Source organism: Cryptomeria japonica, chromosome 9, assembly GCF_030272615.1.
Source record: "Cryptomeria japonica chromosome 9, Sugi_1.0, whole genome shotgun sequence".
NCBI lineage: Eukaryota > Viridiplantae > Streptophyta > Pinopsida > Cupressales > Cupressaceae > Cryptomeria > Cryptomeria japonica.
Window position 1 is genome coordinate 44,651,241 of NC_081413.1, and position 20,337 is coordinate 44,671,577.

At 36.9% G+C, this 20,337-nt stretch overlaps 1 protein-coding gene across 2 annotated transcripts in view; it reads left to right on the plus strand.

The window, feature by feature from the left end:
• Positions 1–20,337, plus strand: part of LOC131043928 (endoribonuclease Dicer homolog 4) — a 290,003-nt gene that overhangs the window by 172,382 nt on the left and 97,284 nt on the right. For both annotated transcript variants that reach the window (XM_057977166.2, XM_057977167.2), the window contains 3 exons: positions 37–302; positions 520–794; positions 893–1,344. In XM_057977166.2, coding sequence (XP_057833149.2) covers positions 37–302; positions 520–794; positions 893–1,344 — 993 coding nt within the window. The remainder of the gene's footprint in view (positions 1–36; positions 303–519; positions 795–892; positions 1,345–20,337) is intronic.

Sequence of the window (20,337 nt, forward strand, 5' to 3'; positions counted from 1 at the left end):
TGATAGTTTATGCTAATACTGTTGTTATTTGAATAGGTTTTTTTGTCCCGTTCCAGAATTTTCCAACTTTGAAGAACCAGGAGGTGTGAAATGTTGTATAAGTCTTCCATCTAATGCACCTTTTCGGCAAGTAGAGGGTCCTATATGTTCTTCAGTGGAAAAAGGAAAGAGGGTGGCATGTCTAGAGGCATGCAAACTCTTACACTCTATAGGTGCTCTTAATGACTATCTTTTGCCAGCAGAAGACGAACAGGATGAAGGCAGTGAAGACTGCCCACGTTCCGATTCACGCAAGACTAAAGGTATGTCCATCTTTTTGTTTATGTACAGGGTGCTTTCCATGCTCCACTATTTTTGGTATATTGGAGTTTTGAATAATTACGCTTCTTGATTTTGTTTTTGTTTTGATAATAGAATGATTATGCATTTATTGAAGTTTGAAATGATTGTTTAATTATATTCACGCAATCATAAATTTTAACTTATATTATTTAACACAATGCTAATTATTTGTATCAGGAGCTGAGATGGGAATGGAGCTTTATGAGATGTTAGTTCCTGTTGCTCTGAAAGGAGGATTGAATGAATGCACAAAGCCTGTTTGTCTTAATGCTTATTTGTTGAAATTTAATCCTATTCCTCCAGATAGAGAGTACACACAATTTGCTCTTTTTATTGAATCTACTCTACCCATGCAAGCAGCGACCATGAAGATTGAGCTTCATCTGGCTCATGGGAGGATTGTCAATACAGAGTTAATACCTTGTAGGAGTTTGGAATTCGATCCGATTCAGGTAACATGATTAACAGTTGCAGTTTGTTAAATATCTGTAAATTCAGTATTTGATTTTGTCAAGATACATTTTAATTCCATGCATGGTTGTCTTTGCAGCTTGCAGAAGCACTAAAATTTCAAGAAATATATCTCAGAATCATACTGGACAGGGCAGATTTTGAGAACGATTATGTGGAAGTAGGTAGGGAAGATAGAAACCAGGGAAACCCATCAACCTCCTATTTGCTGCTTCCAGTTCAATCATGTGATGCAAAGAAAGACATTACTATTGAGTGGAAGATTATAAAAGACATTCTGTCGTCCCCTGTTTTCAGTCTTACATCACAAAAAATGCCTGAAAATTTTGGTGAGGGACACCTACTTGAAATGAGAGATTATTTGAGGTTGGCTAATGGTTGGGTACCTATGCAGACTCTAAAAAACTCCTTGGTGCTTACAACACATGATAATACATTCTATTGTATTGTTGACATCCTTCATCAGATGAACTCAAATAGCAAATTTGGCATTTCTTCAGAGTACAACTATGCAGAATATTTTCAAAAGAAGTAAGTTTAAATGTTCTAGATTGCATGAGAATTTTTATGTTTGGTAACATAAAGAATTTGGGAATAACTTAAAAGCATAGTTAGCTGGAAACTTCAGTTTGAGCAAGTGGACACATTCTTATATCCACATCTAATGGTGACTGGATTTAAAATGTTTATATAATAAAAATGATGTTCTTATTCATTTACTTCCTTATGCTAATTTCAAATGATTTTCTTTCTTGCCTCCTTTTACCCTACATGAATGTGTGACTACAGTTGATTTTTTTTTGTTGTTGTGCTAAATTGTAAGATCACATGACTAGCATGTGTTTCAAAACATAAATGACAAATATCATATATTCTTGTATAAGGAGGGTGATATTCATCTCTCATACAACCTTTGCCTCAGTATTTGGATACAATTTATAGTGCATGTAATATTGTATTTGAGGCTATTGATGCCTCCACTCACTAATAAGAAATCCAACAATTCGTCGTAGTATGCCATGCTTCCGAGTGACATGCTTGTTTCAAATGCTTTAGTGTCAATTTCCATTTCTTGATGCCACTGACACTGCTATTGGAATCCAAAAAAGAAAAAGAAATTGCTGCAAACCCTAGCATTGAAAAATAAAATAAGTGCTAAACCTAGCTTTGGAAAAGTAAAAAAAAAAAGTGAATAAATCTAAGAAATTTTGAACAAAAGCTAGCATGGATTAACTCGAATGCATTAAAATCACAGTTGTACATGTAAAAGCCAATATTTCTCAAAGCTTGGAATTTTTTAAAATGTTAAACAAGTTTGAAAAGGCTGAAAAGAGAAACTAAGAGAAGAAAATCTGAAATATCAAAAATCTATAAAATTTCTCTTGTACAATTGTTGAATTCAATACAGGATGAGTTCAAAGGCATTTAAATCGTTTCTTTGTGAGTGAGTGTTGAGGGCCTGTAGCGCTTATTTACGAAAAAACATGCATATTTATAGTGCATTCCTACATGCGTGCTATGTTTTAGATGAAATAATAATTAATTGTTCTATATTAACAAAGGAGAGGAATATTGGGCTTTGGTCCATAGCTCAAACGGTTGGTAAGGTTGTGCCAAGGCTTTGGGTTTTTCCCATGTTGGTCCAAGTTTCAACTCTCATTGGTAGGGTTTATCTGACGGTTGGGTTGTTTGAGCTTGCTCAGTTGTCCATTGAGGTATTCTCGCCTTAGCTCTCCCCCTCCATGCCCCAAAAACTCTACAAAAAGTAAGACCGAGACAAGGTGTGGTTGGGTCGTTGGGTTGGGTCTCGCTAGGTTATCTCATGATATCATAAAAAAAACTAAAGGATCGGAATACTCCTTATATAAGCAATTAGAAACAGTGTTTGGAAATGATCAAGAATTAAAGACAAAATAGAAAGATACTGAATACTAACTAATTGACCTACAAAATAGAAAATTACTAAAAATTAATTAAACAACTTAAATGACCGTTATAACCTAAATATCACAATATTATTTTAATATCCTCCCTTAATGGTCATTCTACTAACTACTATGCAAAAGATTTGTCATGATTTGCTGGTCTTTTGGCCATCAATGCATAGAATGCTGACTCCTCCTTTGAATGGTCTATGACATGAGCTTGCTATTGAGATCCTCCCTTGTTGGATTTTTGATCAGCCAACCGCTTTTTGCAAAACTTCTTCATATGACCAAGGTTACCATAATAGTGACACCAAAAGTTTGCCAAAAGAGAACCTATGCTCTAATACCATGAAATAATAATTAATTGTTGTGTATTAACAAAGGAGAGGAATACTCCTTATATAAGCAATTGCAGATGATCTTTCCATAACGAAAATGGTTGAGAACTAAAGACAGAATAGAAAGATATTGTTGATGCATGTTTTGTGACACCCTACAACACACAATAAAATACCAAGTATTCTATTGTCTCTTGAACAAGGAAATCTCAAATGCTAAACAATGTGATCAATTAAGGCTACCCCAAGGTTTACACATGTTATATCTAGACAATGCAATGGGATGACTCAGTGAGATGATGTGATTTTGTTGGTATCACAAAGTGACTTACACTTCACTGGAACTTGAATGCTAGGCTGACTTGAATTTCAAATAAAAGACAAAAGGATGAAGGGTTAGATAATCTAATCTAAAATCCTAAGGACAATGATAATAATGGATAGTGCTTTGATAGACAACTTCCTATGGAACTACTTTCTATAGCTCACATCGCTATAGAAAGAGTGCAATCTTCTAATGTAGTGAAAGATTTTCATATTGTAATACATCATTCAAATACCCAATGCTAGCGCAATGCAAATAAACATCCACAATCAAACTATTGCCAAAATGAGGTTCAGACTAACCATACTTTGAAATTTGCAATCAACAAATCACAAATGGTATGAACCAAGGAACTCATAACATATCTCCACATTTCTCCATTAAAATCAATTAATTTTAACTAAAACTTGAGAAGTAGAAGCCATGCAAAATGTTGAAACAACACAGAAAGATCCACCATATCTTCAATGAAAATTATGTATTTATTCTATCATAGTTTTGGCAACACTTTGTGATCTCCTCCTCCTCCTCCTCCTCCTACTTGCTTAAAGAACTATTTCTCTATCAACTATTCTATCAATAACCTTTACAAATGAAAAAGCCAACCCTTATATAGACTTTGAGGTACAAATGAAGGGCCAAATTAATTGTAAATCAAGGGCCAAGAAAATTCAATGAAATCCTAAGTTGAGGTAGTTATAACTACCACATTATACATTTAATATCCGCCAATGATAAAATGACAAGTCCTTAAATGCACATCTTTTTGTGAAAAAACACCAATGAGAAAAATGATTTGTAATATCTCATTAAATATGATTCCACATGCCAACTTGTTGATGAGTCAGGTTCAATGAATCCAGACATGCTGACTTGTCATTATTGGATTGGTTGAGATGAGTAGATGCCACCTTAGCTTGCATTTGTTGTAAACTTTCATCCTTCATCACGAAAATGTCTTTGCATCTCTAGCAATATCTCTTGATACTCAACATCATCTAGTTTTTTGACTGATTGTGATGGTTCATATTCCCAAATTGCATCATCTTTATCATTCTTTCTTTCTTGGAGGCTCTGGATCTTGACCTTGTGTTGTTGCATCCTTCATTCGCCATCAAATGAGTTTGTAACTTTGATTAACTCTTCTAAAACTATCTTCCTTAGGCTTCATTGTGTATTTCCATCTTTATCTTTGGAATTCTTTTGCTATCTTCTTCCTCTTCATCAATGTCTTGGTCCTTGATGTCTTTGATTTTGAGCACGTCCACGTGATGTTTTTCATCCTACATCATCATAGAGCAACCCTTGAAAAGTTCTCTTGTATTATCTTTCATTTGTACTTGTCTTCTCCGAAATGTATTCCTTAGCTTTTCCTTTGTATTTCAATCTTGAATATCTTGATGTTGTCTTCCATCAATCATGTTGAGTCCTTCATCATGGATCAATCTACCTTTGTCATCCTCTTGAAGTGTTGAATCTGTCTCCTACTCCATCATTCCATGCTTTCATTTCGTAAATCATTCCTTGGATTCTTGATCTTCTTGTTGTAGATGTATCCTCCATGTTGTGATTGCATTATTGAGGTTATTATGCCCTTCTCCTTGTTGAGTTCTCATTTTCCATCCGCCTCCTTATTGCAATCATACCTGAAAATAGAACATAGCTTAAATCATGATTGTGAATGAAATTTCAATTCGGGAGATCTGTAGTGAAATGTGAGGAAATTATGAAACAAATATTGGAATAAAAGCTCAGAAACTTGCACTTTAAATTCATTTTGATAGACATATTTTAAGGGAAAATTATGAAACAAATCCCAGGATAACATCAACAATTGTTTGACAAACCCCTCTTAAACCCTAGAAAAGATGCTTCAAATGTGGAAAATGGCATCTTTCACTTGCAAAATGAAGCTTCACGTCTGGAAAATGCTCAAAATGAGGAGGAAAAACACTTGGATCTGTATGTAAATCATTAATTCATCTTTGATGAATCACTTCCTTTTCACGTCTGATTTGATTGCTTGACAAAATTTAGCCTCCTTTATCAACACTTGCCTTTGAATTCTGGTTTCCTTGAACCAATTCGCACCATCTGCTGTTGAATTCGCTATGATTTGTCGATTTTAGTCTTTTAGATTAATTCAATACTCAGAAAATAGGAATTTAACTTAATTTCCAGATTATATGAATTGCTGTTAGTACTTAGGAATTTCCAGAATTAAGTAAAAGTTAAGAAATGAACAAAATGAACACACAACACACAAGTACCCTGGGAAAACCTCCTAGGAGGAAAAACCCAGCAAGAAAGATCCTCAGATCTGATTATGCCTTAAATACAATATTCTGATTACAACACTTATCTCTGATTGCTGTCCAAACAGCAAGCTGCCAAGGTGATGTAGAGTGATGCCCTAGTTGTAGATGATCAAGACATCCACCAGCAGAAGATAACTTTGATAGGCTGAAGGAGCATGTAGCTAAATGTTCTTGCAGTTCACCAAGGAGCAGATTCGCCAAGTGGAGGAGGGCAGATCACATTTAGGAGCAGAGCAGATCGCATTGTATGTGTGGTGTGAAAATTGTATTTACTTCATTTGATGAACTCATATATATATCTTCCTCTAGGTATAAACCTCTAAAGTCGGCTTAGCATAAAATAACCTTTATTTTATTTATTATTATTCCTTAGCATGTTTTTATAAAGCCACATCAAGTGGCGTGAGGATAGGGTCTGCCCTATTTTATGTTGGTGTGAGAGAGAGGGCCCAGCCCTTGGCGGATTCCAATGTTGCCTTAAGGCAATTGGAATCCGCATTCTACCTAGTTACAATCAACATGATTCACTTTGAATTGTGTTGAGATTGACTTTGTTTTCTTCATGAATCGCCTCCCATTTCGGTGTGTGTTGGTGACATTTTTATGGACAATTGAACACAGAATAAAGTATTGAATGCTCTATCCTCTCTTGAACAAAGACTTCTCAAATGCTGAAGATTAGCAAAAAGGATCACTTGAGAAGACTCCAAAGTTCTTGATGTCAAGTCTTGACGTGTTGGATAGCTTCAATGGTATTATGTTTTTGTTGTGCATGCGAGTGGACTTACATAGTTGTTTTTTGCTCAATTGAAGCTCAATGAAATGACGTTCTTCAGATGATGTTGCAATATTGCTCTTTCCTACTACTAATGATCTTTGATTAAAAAAAATGAAAAAGAATGCTATGCCAATGCTAAGAATGCAAGACAATGGATAATGATCTTTGATTAAAAAAAATGAAAAAGAATGCTATGCCAATGCTAAGAATGCAAGACAATGGATAATTTCAAGTGAGCTCAACTAAGCTTTGCTTTGACATGATATAAGCATCTTCACGATGCTAATGCAATCTTCTAGGGGTAGTCTTGTGACCTTTTTCAGACATCGCCCCATTGAAGATGGGGACCCTCTCCTTTCCTGCTTTCTAGGTTTTTATTAGTGCCTCGTGGCCTTCCGCTTCAGTTTTGTTGGTTCTGTCAAGTTTTGAACAATTTGAGTCCGAAGGATTGAAAGTCAGTTTGTGCAAGCCAAGTGATAACAGAGTCTAGACACCATCAAAGTGCCTAGAAAGGCCAAACGACGAAGAATGCATTTGATTTGAACGAATTTGAACAACTTTCTATTTTTAGAAAGTTTTCCCTATTTTTTAGGGATGTCTGCTTTTTGCTTTTTCGAAGTGGGACCTAGGATTTGCACTAGTACCATCGACCTATACCGATCGTGATAATTTTTTTTAAGTTTTGACCCAAAAAGCTAAGATCCTACATTTTAGGGGTCATGACGCTTTAGATAGGTTACCTAAGTTTGGATTTCAAATATCATTCTAATGTGGCGAAAATTGGTGAAATTATCAAATTTTGGAGTTTTTCAATTTTTTTTTTCTCTAAGTCTAGCTAATCAATGTGTGATGGTGGATGTTATGATAGGAAAGATCAAAAGTCCGCCTATGATGAAGAAGGTGGCTAAGTCTCCAAAAATCCGCCTTGGTATATGGTGCCTGAGACGGGAAAAGTCTGCCCTACCTTGCCTTGAACCAGCTCAAACTCCGCCCTCCTTGGTGCCTAGGAAAAAGTCCGCCCAGTGAGAAGGCAAGGTCATGAACTTTAAAAAGTCCGCCAAGGTGAAGGTGGACAAGACTTCAAAAGTCCGCCCTCAAGGTGCATGAACCATCAAGAAAGTCCCCCCAAGCATGATGATGGAGGTGCCAAGAGTTGTGACATAGAGCCTTCAAAGTCCGCCCTATGAGCAAGTGTGGTGCCTTGTTTAGTTCCACCTATTGCTTAAAGTCCGCTCGATACTAGGTGTGGTGCATTGTCTTGTTCCACTTATCTCCCAAAGTCCGCCTTGTAAAGTGAAGAAAAGTTTCTAAGTGTTTTGCCTTGAGCTCTTGAAAGTCTGCCTTAGGATGAATAGAATAGTTCCTTGCCTTGTGTCATGAAGCCTACAAAGTCCGCCTTAGGATGAACATATGCAATTTAAGGAATGGCTTAATGTCCGCCTTCTTGAGGATTGTTCCAAGTTTTGTTCCACCTATGCCCTAAAGTCCACCCTTGTATTGATTGCAAGGTTTTGAGTGCACAAATCCAACCCCTCCAAAGTCTGCCTTGAGGGAGATCTAGTTAAAATGCAAGGTGCACATGTTTCATGAAGTCCGCCTTGTGGTGTCAAGGCAAGTTCCAAGTGTAAGAAGAACCCTGCCCTTAAGATGAAGATGATTGTGTCACAAGCTCTCTAAACTCCGCCCCGTTGGTTAGGCCTTAAGATGGCAAAATGAGATTGAAAGGTAATAGAACCACTAAACAAGACTGAGAGGAGCTAAAATGATTATTGGTAAGTGCAACACAGGAAAATTTGAAGGTAAAATGATGAATTTGGAGGCAAGATAGTAACATTTTGGACAAGTGCTAGTGCCAAGACTTGTGTCAAGTACACAATAAAGTCCACCCTATATGAAGATGTGGCACCAACATATCAAATAAGTCCGCCATATGATTAAGGAGTCAAACTAGTCAACACAAGCTTGAAAAATGAGGTAAAATTCAGGGTGATGTTAGCATATTCAAGGAAATTCGAACTTTGAACTGAATTGGAAAGTTTTTTTGGAGAAGAGATATTGCAGATTGAGGAAAGATTTGAACTTCGAACTAAATTAGAAAGTTCTAAAAAGAAGATATTTGGAGATCAAGTTCGAATTTAGGATCGATTCTCAAATTAGAAACTTGCACTTGTGAAAGTTCGAACTAGATGAAGATGATTGTGCAACTCAAATAAAATTAGAAACTTTCTCCATGAATATTCAAGACTGAAACTGATTTAGAAACATGAATTGGAAAGATATTTGCGTGTTTCTAATTGTGAAAACCAACTCTAATACAAATAAGACATTTCTCCTTTCATTTCTGCACACGAGTTCGAGTTTTCTAAGTGTTGAGAGCAAAAATAAGAATTATTCTTGCAGGTTGAAGGAGTTTGAAAGAAGATATTCACACGTTGAGCGTAGTTTTGGAGGTTTTGAAGGCATTAATCATCATTTCCAACCTTGTTCTTCATAAACGCTGATAGATTTTGGAGTATAACCAGCTGATAGGAGGCAGATCATTCAAATTTTCTGAGTTTTTCTAAAAGATCCTTCTATCTTCTTGTCTTTTTCTTCTCTCTCCATCGAAGGTGAAGTTGGTTTTGAAGGCAGATTTATTCAATTTTCTGAGTTTTCCAAGTTTGTTGGAGGTGATTTTTATGGATTTATCCAAATTTTCAATAAGAAAAATCATGTTGGACTGAATTGGATGAGAGTTTTGAAGGTTATAAGACTTGGTTTTTGGATTGAAATCATAAGTATCCCTAGAGTGTTGAGTTTACATGTGAAAATTCCATTTTGTGACTAAGTGTCAAGAATAGAGTGAAATACTAACCACTTAGTCATCAAGTTCCTAAATATTTAATCTAAGTTCTGATTTCTAACTTAAGCTTCATGTTTATTCGCAGATTTCAGGCACAATGAAGTTCCAAGTAGACAAGGATGCTCCTCTTGAATCAATAATGAACTCAAAATGGAAGAGCGTCAGTGATACAAACCTCAGGCATATCAATCTGATGGAGTTTAAGAAGCGGATGTTCGGCTTAGATAACCTTGTGCCTACCGTGACCGCACATAAAATGATTAAGAGTGGTATTGTGCATGCTACTGGCTTTCTCCCTACTATGCAGTGCATGGAGTTGGTAGCTGAGTGCGCTAGGCAGTATAACCCTGTCAGTAGAGATGTTGTAGCACGGGATGGAAGAGTGCTGGCCAATATCAGTGATGAGGCCATAAGGGAAGCTTTTAGAATTCCAAAATATCATAATGCTGTGTATGTGACCAGGGATGAGGCTGATCGAATGTATCAAGACCATATGGAGGAGTATGAGGCTACCATCAATCATTCATGGTTGGACAAGCCAAGAAAGGGTGCCTCCAAGCTGTCAAGGAAGAGCTTGGTGAGGGCATATTTTAAAGAAGATACTGGAGACATGATTGTCTTGTTGAACAGAATAATAGGTAATCCCCAAGGCGCTCCATTTGAGTCTTGGATGTATTACTTCATAAACGAGATAATGAATGGAGTCAAGATGATTGACTGGGCTAAGATGATAAGCAATAACTTGGACAGCCAGTTGAGAAATCTGGAGGCAGATAGGATCTTTTACATGAGCTCATACTTGTTCTATTCCCTTGCTAGAACCTATAGATACAGAGGCCTCACCTGCAGAGGGGAGGTGGAAAGTGTTTGTTGAAAATTTTGTACATTTGGGGAAATATACAAAATTGTGGTTTCAACCACAGTGTGTGAGTAAAACTCTCCTAATTAAGGGAATGCTCCCCCTATCTAACTACAACTTTGAAAATAAAATGGGATGGGACAACAATCTTTTTTTTCCTTGAAGAAAGACAATATCATTTTCTCTTCACAGAAAAGGATAGCGATTTGATATAAACAGGATTAACCACTTTCAAAATGAAATGAGAGAAAAGAAATGAAGTTTCTTGAAAGCGCAAAGACTTCCGTCACTTCCTTCGGGACGGGACAGCAATATCAAGCTCAAAGACTTGATTATGTAAAGTCCTATCTACCCTTTTCTATACTAATGCTATAAAGAACAAATTATAGCAGCTCAAAGACTGAAATATCTTATTCTTTTCTACTTAAATGAATGGGAAATAGTATAAGCTCAAAGACTTACAACTATTTCTTACAAAATCTACTCCTAAGAACAAGTGAAAGCACAAAGACTTGCAGTTTTTCTCAACAAAATATTTGTTTTAATCTATATTAACCTCAACTACTTGCAACACAAAGACTGCGAATCAGATGTGATTAAGCTCTTTAAGGAACACTTGCAAGAAAGATAATATAGAACACGAACTCAAGTATGTAGCACAGAGACTCAAAGCTTGAGCAATTTCCTTCTATTCCTTTCAATTCTTGAATTTACACGTGAAAGCTCAAAGACTTCTTTGTTGTAAATTTGGCAGAGTTTTTGCTTGCTTTCCAAAAGATAAAGATTACAATAGACCCCTCAAGTATTTATAGAAGAGGAGCCTTGAGAAAAAGGTGGGAGGATCCTAACTAACTTGAGAGATTCTCTCAACCACCAAGACTTATTCAATAACTAACTAAGACTTCAATAACTAACTAAGACTTATTCCAACTACAGTCCTAATTGGACACAACTTGTAGTTGTCTTACATATAATTACAAAACTGCAAGTAATGAGTTAACTTGCAATTACAAATTTATTTTTTACATGTAACTTGTCAAAACAAAATTACAAATGCATAACTAAAACTATTCAATGTCTAAAGACATGACTCTAACTGCATCATCCTTTGTCTGTGATGATCTTCATGTCGCTTCAGGATGCTAGAAGTTGAAGTATTCTTGATTGGTAAAGATGTCTTGAACCGGAAAGGGAACTTGCATCCTTAATGATATTTGTGTCCTTGGCCAACGAACTTCAACCTTATCTTCTTGCTTGGGGTAGTATTGGATTTTCAGGAGGGAAAGAACCGCCTTCCTCTTTTCATGTCATGACCATCTTTGTCTTGAAAGCATTCTATGCTCTCAACCATGAATTGTTGTTGTATCTCTTCTTTGTATCATCCTCCAATCTTAAAATCTGCTGGCAAAATAAGGCCCATGCCTTAATTCATTGATTTGGTAGATCGTGTGTGCAAACCGGACTGACAAGGGAAGAGATAAATTGATACAAAAAAGGGCTCACAAGTGAATTTCAGGTTTTGGAAGCTACATTACATGTGTGGGAAAAACAAGAGCATTAACTTGCAAGTGTGGGAACAAACATGCAACTTCATATGCGTAATGGGTAAACACAAGTTTGCACTTGTAATTGGACCTTTAAAACTCATTTTCAAGTGATTTTTGAGTGCATTTTGGACCAATTTCGGGTTCTCGATGGCTGACCGCAGGTAGACTTTAAATGGGGAAAATGAATGAAGGTGTGAAATGAGTGGATGAAATGGTATGTACGGATGATGGAAATGAATATGACTGAAAATGAAAAGATTTTGGGAAGATCATCTTTATGAAAATGGGAAGAACTTTCAACATGTAATCCGGTTCTAAAAACCCGATTTTGAAAGGATGGGTATTTCTCATCTTTGCGATTTGGAATTTCAACAAAAGATGGTTAAATCTTTTATCCATAAGAGAAGAACAATTATTTTCATCCAACATGTAATTGAGATTTAAAATCCCGAATACAAGTAAAGAGGGAAAATGGGGAAGAACAATGCAATTATAAAATTGCTTTACAAAGGGGAAAATCTCTCTCACAAAACCGATTTCTTTTTGGGGAAGAACCAACATATTTGAAAACAAGAAAAATGAAACAAGAAGAAAAGAAATCTTACCTTGCTCCAATCTGAAAATGCCTCTTCAACAAGATGATTAATCAATCTTGGAATGAAGAAGACAATCCAATAAATAAACAAAAACCGCAATCCCAAACCCTTGCCACATTTTTGAAAAACGTCATTTGCAAAAAACGTGGTGTCAAATGGATGGAAAATGGCATGGAAAGTGGCCAAGACTCTTTCTAACCTCAACGCCTTAGCATACCAAGCAAAAACGGTTTATAAGATTGCTGATTCGTGGCATTTCAAATGGCAAAAAAAACGTGGTTGCTGTTATAAAGCAAAAAACCAGCAATCTTAACCTCCATGTGGCGAGAAAGGTGTCTAACAATGCAAGAAAATAGGAAGGAATCCTAAACACCTTCCTCCTCCAACAAATTCTCCACAAAAATTTGCTAAAAATCCTCAAAAAACGTTTTTCCCTTGCAAATCTGGTTTTTTCGGAACAAATAGCAAGTTTTAATTTGCATGAACCAATGAAAATCGGGTTTTTTGGAGGAAATAACAAGTTTAAAATTTCACTTTTTCAACATGTTAGGCAAAATCGGGATTTTTTGACCAAATAGCAAGTTTAAAATGTCAAAAATGCACTTTATAAGAAAAATCGGGTGTTCGGAGACAAAGTGCAAGTTTAAAATTGTCACTTTTTCATTCACAAGGCAAAATCGGGATTTTTGGAGAGAGATGCAAGTTTTATGCACTTGTAAAGGGGAAATAAAACCCCTACAACAAGTTATAACTTACTTGCACATATGTAATAGGGGTTTAAAATCCCTATCACATGTAAAAACCATTAAAGTAGGGATTTTTGGAGAGAACTACAAGTTTACTTGTAACTTAGCCAAAAAATTCCTATTTTAACTAAAAAAGTCAAAAAACAATAAAAATAATAAAAACAACAAAGGGGAAATTTAAAACAAATTACAAGTATTCATCTTTTAATAAAAGTGTACATGTAATAAGCTAAAAATTCCCCTACAAAGACCAAAACAATGGACATCATTAAAACTTGTAGTTTGAAGAAAATTCTCCACCTGCAGTCGGGATTTTAAAACCCGAAATTGAAAGAAAGACATAGCAAACGAACCCAGAATTTGACGAAATTCGAAATGTAGTTCAAGGATGGACTGAGGATTAAGCTAAACCAAGGATTAGTCGAAATTCTGCCTCGAGAAGCGCGCCATAGAGTAATTTTTTTCATTTTTTCACAAATTTTTTATGTAATGGTCCTTCATTTTTGGAAACAAAAATGGGGACAACAGGAAGCAAGGAGAATTAGTTCCCTGTCTACGATTAGCTGCACATGGAAGAAATGTTACAATTCTATAGGGTAAATGATACTTTTTTGATGCATATCACACGAACACTTCAAGGTGGATTACATTAGAGACTCTCTCAAGAGTCTATGGACTTCATAAGCAGATTCGGGTATTGGTATATTCAATACCCGAGATTCACCTATATCAGAATTTAGGGATTTTCCGGATCTCCCTATAAGCTCCCAATCTATCCTACCAACCGAGTTGTGCTGCTAGAAGTTGTTAGGCAACTAGAAAGCTATATGATAGTTCAGAGAGAGAAGCAGAAGAAGGCAGGAACATTCTCTCTCACTATTGGAAATGGACTAGAGACATGCCCATCATCACAAGCTGCTGCCATTGCAGAGAAAGAGTTGGCTTGGTACCCCTTCTATCAATACAAGGCAAGAGGGAACTTTGATCCATCCCATAAGATGAAAAAGGTAGAAGGAATGGTATTTGAACACAGAATTGATTTGGAAGATTATTGGACTAATTCAGTCGATAGTTTCGAAACCAGAAGAAGATTTTGGTCAAGGATTCCCCTAAGTATGGTGAGAGCAACAAAAGTATTCAAAGTTGCTGATCAAGTAGAAGACAATCCTGAGCTTTAGCAGCCGGGCTTCGAGAAGATAAGAAATGAACCATTGGCCTTGATTGATTGGTCAGACGAGGAAAAGTCAGATTTGGCAGACCTTATGAGATCAGTGGTCGAATACTCCAAGTGGTGGACATCTGAGAAGACAAAGCAACTGAAGTCTAAAGGTGTTGACCTAGCTTATGATTTGATGGGAATGGATGACTATGTCTTCCAACCCTGGTATCTCTACAGGCAATGCTCAGAATCCAGAAAGTGTTTGGTCCCAGAAAAGAAAAGAACTTGTTGGAAGTTTTGGAAAGGCCAAGGGAAGGAAAATTGTTGGGGAGAGACGTGAATCAAACGAAGGTCATTCCATTTGAGTCCCGCATCTGTTGTGCTTGACCAGAATGCAGTTGAAGAACGCAACTACCTGGCGCGTCTTCCTCCCGCCCTCCCCAGGGGCGGGTGGGAGAACTAGAATTCCCACTTGGGGGTGGGTTGGCAACGTGTGTGGGGATGGGTGGGGGGTTGATGGGCCTCCCACCCAACTCGAGAATTCTAGTCGGTAGATTCGTTGTAGCTGAGAACCTATAGTAGTTCGGCTGGTAGCTATTTTCAAAACGCAGTTCCTGTTCCGATATAGTTGGGGGGCGTCACCATAGAATTGTAATTGTAGGGGCCCTCCCTCCCGCCTACTTAATTGACTCCCGTATCCATATCCAACAACCGTTTTATCTTCCTCCGACCCTAGGACCGTGTTAAATAATAGGGGCTTCCCACCCACCCGTGCCTTTCATATTATTTGGCCTCCCACCAACTTTCATTCCTCCCACCCGACATCGGTAGGGCTGTGGAGGAAGCATGTTTACTATGGACGACGGAGGCAGTGGCATGTTCGGATCAGGTAGCAACGACGATTCCTAGTTAGCATATGTTTGTACTAAGAGCAGTCTGGCCCCAGATTGAGTAGTGCTCGAGTGGCAGCATCAGGGGAAGTAGGTGCTTCCAACGGTCTAGTGATTGAAGAAAGGTTTGGGGTGATACGTCGACGAGATACGAGTGAGGGGCAAACGCCCCTACCTCTATATTGGGCTACCTCGATGCGGATCAACTAATCTTGGGGATAAGGTTGCACACTTGGACCAGAGCTATACGGAAAGTAGCCCTACTATAACTTGAAAGAAAGGAGTGGGGGGCATCGACTTTCGATCCAACTAGACGGCCAACTGGACTCAACCTTGCTGGGCCTTTACAGAATAAAGCTAGCAATAGAGAGCCTCTCGAGATAGAGCTTTATTCGGTCGCCTACTCTTTTCCATTTCGATCTGGGTAGAATGGTAATAAGTTGTCTCAAGCAGTAGACTCGATCTTTAAGCTTCTCCAAGCAATTAAGAGATCGTGACTAGGGCATTGAAGCACTCACCAGAGAGAACCGAAGAATAATGAATTATGGACACAGATTTAGGGGATAATGAAGTAAGAGTGCCTTCTCCTTCAATTGAAGAAATAATGAGAGAGGCTGTCCAAAACCTAGACAAGGAACAGTTCTTAGTAGAGCCACAGAGGTTGAAGAGATTGAGCCTCCAGTAATTTTTCTTGATGGTATAGTCACTGGACCAGGAGAGACAAATGGTGGATTTGATCAAGAGACTATGGAGCAGTCAACCATTTCTGATTGGTTGAAAGAAAGGATAAGGGCTAAAGTTCCTAATGAGACCCACTCTAAAGAGAATACATCAACAGTTTTGGCGAAAGTGAAAGAACCAGTTGTGATTAAACCACCTAAGCTAGCTAGGAAATTCTCTTTAATTTAGAGGGATAGTGCAGGGTTTAGAACGGTTCAGATAGCTGTACCAAAAGAAGGTAAAACTCGGGACAATGTTGCCCCGGAAGATTATAAGATTATTACAGTAAAGTTGGGTAAGCCTACTCAGGACCAAGAAGTCCAATACTTTGACGACTCTTGCAACACCCTCAAGGCAAGACTAGTCAAGGAGAAGGAAAAAAGAATGAAGGTCGAGGAAGAGAATCAACAGTGGAGGAAATATGTTCTCCATCTAACTAAGCCACTTAATCATGAGATACCAGTCACCCCTCCGCAGTCTCTTCTGCAAGAGTCGATGAAAGATTATGAGGACATGAAGGGCACGTTCACGCAAGTTAAGGAATGGATCTCAGATGCTTCGGCGCGTGTTGACATACTTGTGGAAAATTTGGTATCAGCACATGAGTCGGCTTCTTCATTGGTCAGCAAAATTCAGGACTTAGCTGCAAACTGGGAAGATATTGAAGAAATCCAAGATGAAATACTTCCACAATTGAGGGTTAGTTGAGGTCTATCAAAGCAAAACTTGGTAGATGTAGGTGTCATCCAGGCTGGGGATAAGTATGATTTTAACACTTGATATTATGCTTTGGTCACTAGGATTGAAGTCCTGAAGAAATCTAAAGCTAAGTGTTTTGAGATTGAGGAAAATGTCAGAGAGATTTTAAGTAAAGTGTTTCGTGTGGCATCAGAAATTTGGCAAAAAGAAGGTATACGAGAAAAACACCTGCAGGCAAAGAACTTGAGAGCCAGAGTTCAGTCGATCTTTTTCAAAGTCTCGGGGATGATTGATAAGGGCAATCTCTCAAGGATCGCGAGTTTTCTTTTCATTGACAAAAACTTTCTTGTCCAGGCAGTTGAGTGGGAATGCATCCTCACCACGTGTACTGATGATGTGGACATCGTTGACATCCAGATTAGTAACCTGCCAAGTGTCACTACGGAAGAGGTTCAGCTCGTTGTGTCCAGATACATTGAATCAACAAAAAGGGAAACTGGACACTCACCTCAGTGACAATAGCAGCTATGCCACATGTCACTCTTTTGCTTGTTCTAAATGATAGAGTTTTGAGAAACCCTAATTAGGGTTTATAACTTTCAATCTGGGCCCTTGATCACTGTTTGAATTCGACCGTTCATTATTTTCCGAAAACTATATAAGGCTACCTCCTCTCATTCGGAGTGTGTGAGGTTTTAGATATATTGTTGCGTGAAGGTCATTTTTCAAATAATACATTGCATCTGCGCTTTTTCTTAAGACTTTGTAATCTCTGTTATATGAGTGATTAGCATGGTTTCAATTTCCTCAACACATTAGTTATAAGTTAATTTAGATTTTCTTTCAAAGTTAGAATTGAATGAAGGATTTGATAAGTATTAATTAACGGTGTATCTTTGCTCATACTTTTGGTGAATGGATGATTTCCATTTCACTGTGCAAAGTTAGTTTGAGCCTATCCCCTATGTATGCCGACATTTCGATCATAAGCATAACCCGTTGAAGATTGCACCCGCTTTGTGTAGTTGTCCTTGGTGTGGCGAAGCAAAGTGCGGTTTCCCGAGAACACCTAGTTAATACCGTCTCCAGAGTTCATAGGTTTAGATGAGCTTCACGGCCGCCTAAGGACATACTTTCGTATGGCATTCGTATCCTTTTTATTAGATGAAAATTATGATGATGTTAATTTAGTATTAAAGATAGATTGCAAATTAAAAAATGGCTTATATATATATATATATGTTGTATTCTAACAATTTGTTTTGAAGGACAATGATCTCTAACTAGTAGGGACATTATAGTGGTATCAGAACCTTGATCCTGCCATCTTGCAGGGTAAAGATGAATCATTGAATCATTCTAGTCAATAAGAAGAAATCTGACAATACATGTATTCATGTGTATGCTTTGTGTTTGCAATTATCCATGTGTATGCTTAGTGTTTTTCAAGTGTATGCTCTTTGTTTTTTAATTCATATTTGTAGATGACTTAGTTTGAGAAAGTTAAAATCTGCATTGCTTGAAGACAAGCAAATTTGGGAGGGGTGGTCTGTAATATCCCCACTTTGAAATAGAATTTAATAATAAATGATAATAATATCCCCACTTTGAAATAGAATTTAATAATAAATGATAATAATAAAATTAAAATATAAAATGATATAATTTAATATGATTAATTAAAAATTAATTAAGTTAATGAAAAGTCAAAAGACATGAAAGGAAAAGTTGTGACTCCCTCAACAATGATATATAAAAGGGAGAAGAAAACCTCATTTGAGGGGGGGATAATTTGGTAAGGAGAAGTGCAGATCTGATTTAAATAATAAGTGCAGATTTGATTATGAAAGGTTGTGTCCCTTTCAAATGCTAGAAATAATGAAGAGTTGCACTCTTTCAAAGGGTGATAATGGTGAAAGGGTGTGTCTCTTGCCAAAGGGCATAGATGATGAAGAGGTGTGACCTCTCCCTCAAATTGAGAGATATAAAGGAAAGGAAATAAGGGAAAATCAGGGGAGGATAAGGGGTCTACTACGTGGAAAGAGGAAGAGGTCAGGTAAGTAATGAATGAAAACTTCATGTTATATATTAACAAATATAAATAATGAACATTTAATTATATACATTAATAAATATAATTAATACTCATTTAATGTATATGTTAACAAATACAAGTAATTAATATTTTTAGATATATATTAATGAATGGATAATTTAATATATATGTTAATAAATATAATTAATGTATATTTAATATATGTTAATGGATATTTTTATATTAAGGAATGGTTTTTAGGAATATGTGTAAACACGTGTTAAATGGATATGTGAAAATATATGAATACATATTAATGAACAATTAGGAATATACGTAATAAATAAATGTGAATATTGGTTAATGAACATTTTTATGAAAATATGTTAGGGAATACATGTTAAATTAGGAAAATGTAAATGTGAATTATAGAATGGAAAATAGTAATCAAATGCAAAAATGTATTATAAATGTGATTATATGATGGAGGCTATAGGGAGGAAACTCACTTAGTCTAAGGGAGGGATTATGATAATCCCTAGGGCAGTATATATACTGAAAACTGATATGCATATGTATGGCTTGGTTGATTAAATTCAACCAAGAAGAGACGGATCTAGCCGGTCCCCTCTGAGGACTTGGATGATGAAGGTATCACCCAAGGCAAGGAATAGACAAGGGTCTTCCTTGGATGGCTTGGGTGTAAGAGGACAGGATTCGAACTCATCTTCGATTTCTTGGAGGGCTTGGAACCAAGGGGTTCCAAGAGGGCGAGCTTGACGACCGCCTAAGGACATCTTGGAACCAAGGGGTTCCAAGAGGGCGAGCTTCACGGCCACCTAAGGACATTTTGGAACCAAGGGGTTCCAAGAGGGCAAGCTTCACGACCACCTAAGGACATCTTGGAACCAAGGGGGTGAGCTTCACGGCCACCTAAGGACATACTTTCGTATGGCATTCGTATCCATTTTATTAGATGAAAATTATGATGATGTTAATTTAGTATTAAAGATAGATTGCAAATTAAAAAATGGCTTATATATATATATGTTGTATTCTAACAATTTGTTTTGCAGGACAATGATCTCTAACTAGTAGGGACATTACATTAACCCTATCCCCTTTTCCCCTTTTTGAAAGTCTAAATCCCGAAAAATCCAAAAAAAGAGAGAGCCTAAAATTAATAAATCCATCTAAGTCCAAAAGCTTAAAAGACATTCATAAATGTAAGTCCCCCTTGAAATTTTCAGCATACACTACCCAAATAGCTATCCCACTAAAGTCGCTTGTTTGCACATATAGACCTTGGAATCAGTAGTGGTTTTTCAGGAGAGGATAGAATACCTTTGGGTATCTTATTCTAATGTTTCGTAGATGATAAAACAAACACCAACAGGTAGCTTGGTGATTCTCAAATCACTATCACAGACATAGACACCTTAAGATGAAGCATATCTATGATGGAATAGGAATTGAAGTTAAGCTTTGGCTAAGATGGGTTTAGTTAACCACCCGAGATACTTCACCGTTGATGGAGTACCGATAGTATGAACAACGAGGCTCACTTTCAATCATGCACATACATCTTTCACTCATCTAAATACTTAAAGAAAATTCTATTCTAATTTGTTTTGTCTTTTCAATGTTAACTTCTCTCATAAAAGTATGAAGAAACAAGCAAATGCTTCAAAACTCAATAAGTCACCATTAGTCCAATGATTTTATTAATTTTTGCAGCATCGAG